Source organism: Vombatus ursinus, unplaced genomic scaffold, assembly GCF_900497805.2.
Source record: "Vombatus ursinus unplaced genomic scaffold, bare-nosed wombat genome assembly UNPS02014778.1, whole genome shotgun sequence".
Lineage (NCBI taxonomy): Eukaryota > Metazoa > Chordata > Mammalia > Diprotodontia > Vombatidae > Vombatus > Vombatus ursinus.
Genome location: NW_020954556.1, coordinates 45119360 through 45124747, shown reverse-complemented (window position 1 = coordinate 45124747; position 5388 = coordinate 45119360). Strand labels below are relative to the sequence as shown.

Genomic DNA, 5388 nt, shown 5'->3' with positions numbered 1-5388 from the left:
AATTCACAGACCCATAAAATCCATCCATAGAACTGTAGGTCTGTGAACCTCTGGTTAAGAAACTCTGATGGAGGGTGAGCAGATTGTGCCAATCAGGAGTAGGCTAGAAAAAACTAAATACAGGGGTAGTTAGTTTGGTAGAACTCTTTTGGTGTCAGGGCCGTCACTGCTGGTTTCATCTGTCATCCTGGCTATTTATATTTGTGTGTTTTCCCCTGTCCTTCCTCTGGAGGAAGAGACTCTGTATGGATAACCAGCTGGCATCATAGGTTGTGAGGAATGACAGGCAATTTATCATTCAGAAAATAAGCCAGATCTTTTTAGACTTGGTTTAATGCCTTATGCCACATTCTGGTGGAAATCTTTCTACAGCTAGGGCCATCTTTATAATTTCAGTGAAGCAGGAATTCCATTCTATCAAGGTTGATAAACTGCCTTTCATCTAATATGTTATCTTAAGTAGGGGCAGCATCCTTATTTGATATGTGTGAATGCTTTTGCTAACGCAAACCAGAGATCTTTTGTAAAAAGATTAGGGTAGTGTTCATGCTGGCTACTCAACATGTTTCTGACTCTGCTGTATGATACATACACATGCATACACACATCACCAGTCTTAGAATATACTTTTGAAGAGAAAAAACAAATATTTGTGCAAACACCAAGGGCAAAAATATATCCCTTTATTCCATATATTTGTGAGCTTTGAAAGGGAATGGAAAAGAAACTGTTCTGATAAAGAGCATTTTGAGGCTAGGACTTTATTTTCTGAAATGCAATGAAATCTCATTCATTTAGATTTCACTAATTCAGTATTTGTTGTTTTAACTAGAATTGAAGCTTTTCTCAGCATCATCTATGGAGAAAAAGTTTGCAGAACAAATGAATGATGGTATAAGAAGATTGTAGGAATTTGTTAAATCTCTTTGAGTATAAGGTGTTTTGAAGTTCCTTAGCACAGTAAGACTATGCAAATGGTATTATTTATGACAAAAAAGTCATCAATTTATTAAAGCAGACCCAGCAGGACTTCGATTTGGAAACGTTTTATTAGCAAATTAGCTTAGTTACTTGATTTTCTAGAAAATAATAAAGCAACCTTGAAAAAAAAAGTATTCTGCAATATTTCCCTAATCCTGATTGACTTTCTCTCAATTAGCACAAATTAGTGACATCTGACAGTTTGTTCTTAAATCAGCCTTATGCTGCTCTAATCTTTTTGGATCTGTTTGGCTAACTACCCAAAGATTAAAGAATATCTCATACATTTAAAGGAAATGGGGCAATTATTTTGACTAACCATTTGCTATTTTATTCCCTAAGGTCCTGATCATCCCCATAGTTTGTCATACAAACTGGAACTTGGATCAGACCAAGAAATACCTTCTGACTGGTACCCATTTGCTACGGTTCAGTTTGTCATGCTTACCAGTTACGCTTCGAAGACAGAAATGAAATCTATGGGCATAGAGAATGATGTCCAGCCCCAGAAGCATGTTGTTCAGAAAGCTTTCTATAACTGCCAGGTGAGTCCCAAGTTCTTTTGATCCATCTGGGGGGCTATAGGAACTGTGAGTTAGTTTAGTTTTAAATGCTTTGTTTGAACTGTTTAAGTAGTTATATATGTATGTACTTAAGTCTAAGGAATATTTGAGACAAAGATTATGGCCATAAATATCTGACTAGTCATTAGTAAGCACAATGTGTGTACAAGAGAACACATGTTCCTTGACCACTGAGAACTTTCCATAGGAAATGCCTTAAATAAGTAAAAAGAGTTTCAAGAAAATGTACATATATTGTAACCAGTAATCGGATATAAGCTTTTTGAGAACATGGACTATTTTATTTTTGTCTTTGTATACCCTAGCAGTTACCACTGTGTTTGTGCATAGTAGGTACTTAAGAAATGTTGAATGAATGAACACAATAGTTATGATATTATATTACCTAACCTAGTGCAAGGAAGCAGATGTTCACAATATTCAGCATCTTCTATGTATTTTTTGAAACTGACACACTTCCTTGTCCTCCTCTTGTCACTGCACCATCACCTACACCTATCCATGTATTCCTAAACTTTGTCTTCCTTCAATTATTCAACTGATCTAAGTAAATAACTATCTAGATCATCTCTGCTTCAAACTTATCATGTTACCCTGAAATGTTCTGATGTGTTAGTGTTTCAAATATGGTTTTGTTTCTATCTCTGGACCCAAGTAACATTTCCCATTTTCTAATAATTATATTTTAAAATGTATATCTTTTGTTTTTATATCACTTTCACTTGCAAATATATCCTTTCCACTGATATTTTAAAACCCACTCATGTAACTTGAATATCAGGTTTAGTTCTGTCATTTTGTTTTTTTCCACTTTGGGGCCCATAGTACAATTAATGTGATAATGTTACATGGCACTAGCACCAGCTCATGATTTTATCTCACAGTGGCATAAATTATTACATTTGAAGCTACATTGATAAATCTCTTATCAACATTTAAATGTGTATACATTTTAGTGAAACACTGTATTGATGGGTTGACTGTAAGGAGTAAGGCCCTTTTCCCCAGTGTTATATTCTGGAAGCTAGTCTGTGTTTAGGATCTGTACAACACAATGTGACTTGCATGTATTTGTAAAAAAGTAGTGGATGCCTCATTTACTCATAAAATATATCTATGTCCAATATGTAGCAAAGGCTTAGGTATTGTAACTGTGCTCTATTTATTAATGCATCCCATGTTTTATTTTGTACCACAGGTTGAAATAGAAAAGAAATGGATTAGAATTGATGGAGAAGACCCGGATAAGGCTGGAGACTGCATAACTCAGTAGAAGAAACAAGACCTGACAATGAAAAAGAGTGACCTATTCTTTAGATGTGTATTTCAGAGAAAATAACAATAATAACAAGTCCCAACAAATGACTTACTATTGGATAGGAATAGATATTGAACCTCTCATTTCATTGATAAAAGGAACTTCCAGATGAGAAAATTCTCTCAGCCAATGCAGGTCTCCAACTCCAGTTACCTTATGGGATGAAAAAGTTCCACTGTGAACACTTGTGTTATTCAGAAGCAGAAGGACCATGTTTTATGTTTGGAGAAGTCTAACATCTGAAGTCCATCATAGACTCAATGATATCCTCGAGAGAGTCATGTCTTCCATGTTTTAATCTAAAACTATTCTCTTTTGTGCAAGGCTTTTGTTCTCCTTGAACTTGAAACTTAACGGTGTTGGTCAAGTTAATTGATGTGACCTAGCATCTAGATGACCCAAAGTAGCTGCTCCTCTAGGGTATTCAGTGTCTGACAGCTTTAGGGCTATGCTGAAACATTGCTTTTCCTCCTTCAGCCTTTAGCCTCTTTTCCTATTGGCATCTTTATTAGAGAATGGGGAGATGAAACCCAAACCAATCAGTTTAGCTTCTTGCTAATGGCATTGGAAAAGGGCTTTGAGTGAGAGAACGTTGAAACTATAATGTAAAATGGAGGTTTGGGATATATACTGGCAAGAGTAATGAGACCTAGGTCATAGTCTCAGCTCTGTTACTTGCTAGTCATATGACTTTGGGCTAATCACTTCAATCTCTTTGAGTCTCAGTTTTCGTTTCTATAAATTGGGGATAATACTATCTGGACACAGGGGATGACTTGTCATCTGATCGAACACCCTCATTTTATAGATAAGAAACTAAAGCCCAGAGAAGTTAAATGACTTTTCCAGGGTCGCACAGGCAGTAAGTGGTAGAGATGGTATTTGAATTCAGGTCCTCTACCTCCACATCCACTGTAGGTAAATCCACTGCTTGGAAAGCACTTTAGCAAAGTATGACGGGATCATGGATTTAAATGACCTATGTCTTCCATGGATGGTCTTCAGCAGAATGGAGAACTGAGAATTGACTATATTTAGAAAATGTTTTCCCATAATTTCTAATGATTATATCTTTACATTCTTTACTCCCTTCAGGACTTGTATGGCTTCTAATATGTGATGCGAATGTATATGAAATACCTAAGAAGTCATTCATGTGGAGAAATATTCTATTTTGGCAAATCAGTAATGACCTTTTCCTTGAAAGGATGTTCCTTTCAAAATGGAATCCTAACATTGTGACCGTTGTACTTCTGGGCTTTGATAATTCTGAAGTCTTACTTTGGACAGTAGTTAAAATATGCAAGTGATTTTAAATGATTATTTTTTAAAAATACATAACTATTATTCCTCTAAAATTGAAATACTAGTAATATGGAAAAGTTATTAGCATAGATTATTTTTTTAAACCCTGAGATAAGCCTCAAGTGAAGGGAAATCCAAATAGTATAGCCAAAAAAAAGATTATTTTCTCCCTTGGAGAAGCTAAGCATAATAGGAAGTAGATGGGAAATTATGAGAATATTCTGAACTGGGTAGATAAGGTATTGCATTACAGTGATTCTAAAACATGACGTAAATGATTATAATCATTGGGCATCTATTGAAAGCCTCACAGTATTAGCAGATTTTATTCTGCTTCTGGTTTTATCTTCCCACATTTGAGGGAAAGGGCTAGTTTTCCAAGTGTAAGTAGTCTTGCATTCTGCATAAATATCCTGAAAAGGAAGTCTCTCAGGGAGACTATCCTTCACTTAGTGTTCAGTCTTAAATATTTGTCATTATCTACTAAAGTCACCTACTGAAACAATAAGTGGTCTAATATTTTCCCAGACATTTATCTGTTTGACTTAAAGTTACTTCTGTAGATTATGTTTAATATTGTATAGCACTCATTTTAATCTATTTGCTCAATAAACCAGATGAATTTTTTTTTCCTTTTACATTTCTTGGTGGTCTGCATAAGTAAGCAGTTTTTATTGCTTTTTTTTAGTGTAAAGATAAAGTAATATAAAATAGTTGAATGTTTAACTACATTTGTATTAGTATTTTAAAAACTATTCTTGATTTGATACTTCTTTGTGATTCCGTGATCTCATCAGTGTGGGCACTTCCCTCCATCAATGCAGATCAGAATCTATTCATACCCCCTCATGCTCTGCAGTTCTTAACTTGTGCCTTTCTATATACGTCTTTTACAGTCACTACCCAACAGGCTGGAGGCCTGTATCACAATACTCACTGGATTCAAACATCTAATGCTTAAAATTCATCTTGGATGAAATGGAGGGTGAATTGTTTATGTGTTTACAGCCTCCCCCTTATCAATTTTCCCTCCTTCCATTCTCTTCCTGATTTCTCCTTTGTCCATTTCTTTTTCATCTGATGTGCCCTGGTTCTGTAACTCCATGGATCTGTTTAGCACAAAGCAATGCAAGAGTGGGCTAGGTCCTCTGAATCTGTAAGATGGTTCTAAGGAATTTCATTGGAATAATTCCACCATTT

The 5388-nt window shown here is 35.4% G+C and overlaps 1 protein-coding gene across 2 annotated transcripts in view; it reads left to right on the top strand.

The window, feature by feature from the left end:
• STON1 (stonin 1) overlaps positions 1-4826 on the top strand; it is a 62448-nt gene extending 57622 nt beyond the window's left edge. For both annotated transcript variants that reach the window (XM_027865153.1, XM_027865155.1), the window contains exons 3-4: positions 1324-1526; positions 2764-4826. In XM_027865153.1, coding sequence (XP_027720954.1) covers positions 1324-1526; positions 2764-2838 — 278 coding nt within the window. In that variant the 3' untranslated portion in view covers positions 2839-4826. The remainder of the gene's footprint in view (positions 1-1323; positions 1527-2763) is intronic.
• Positions 4827-5388: the final 562 nt, after the last annotated feature.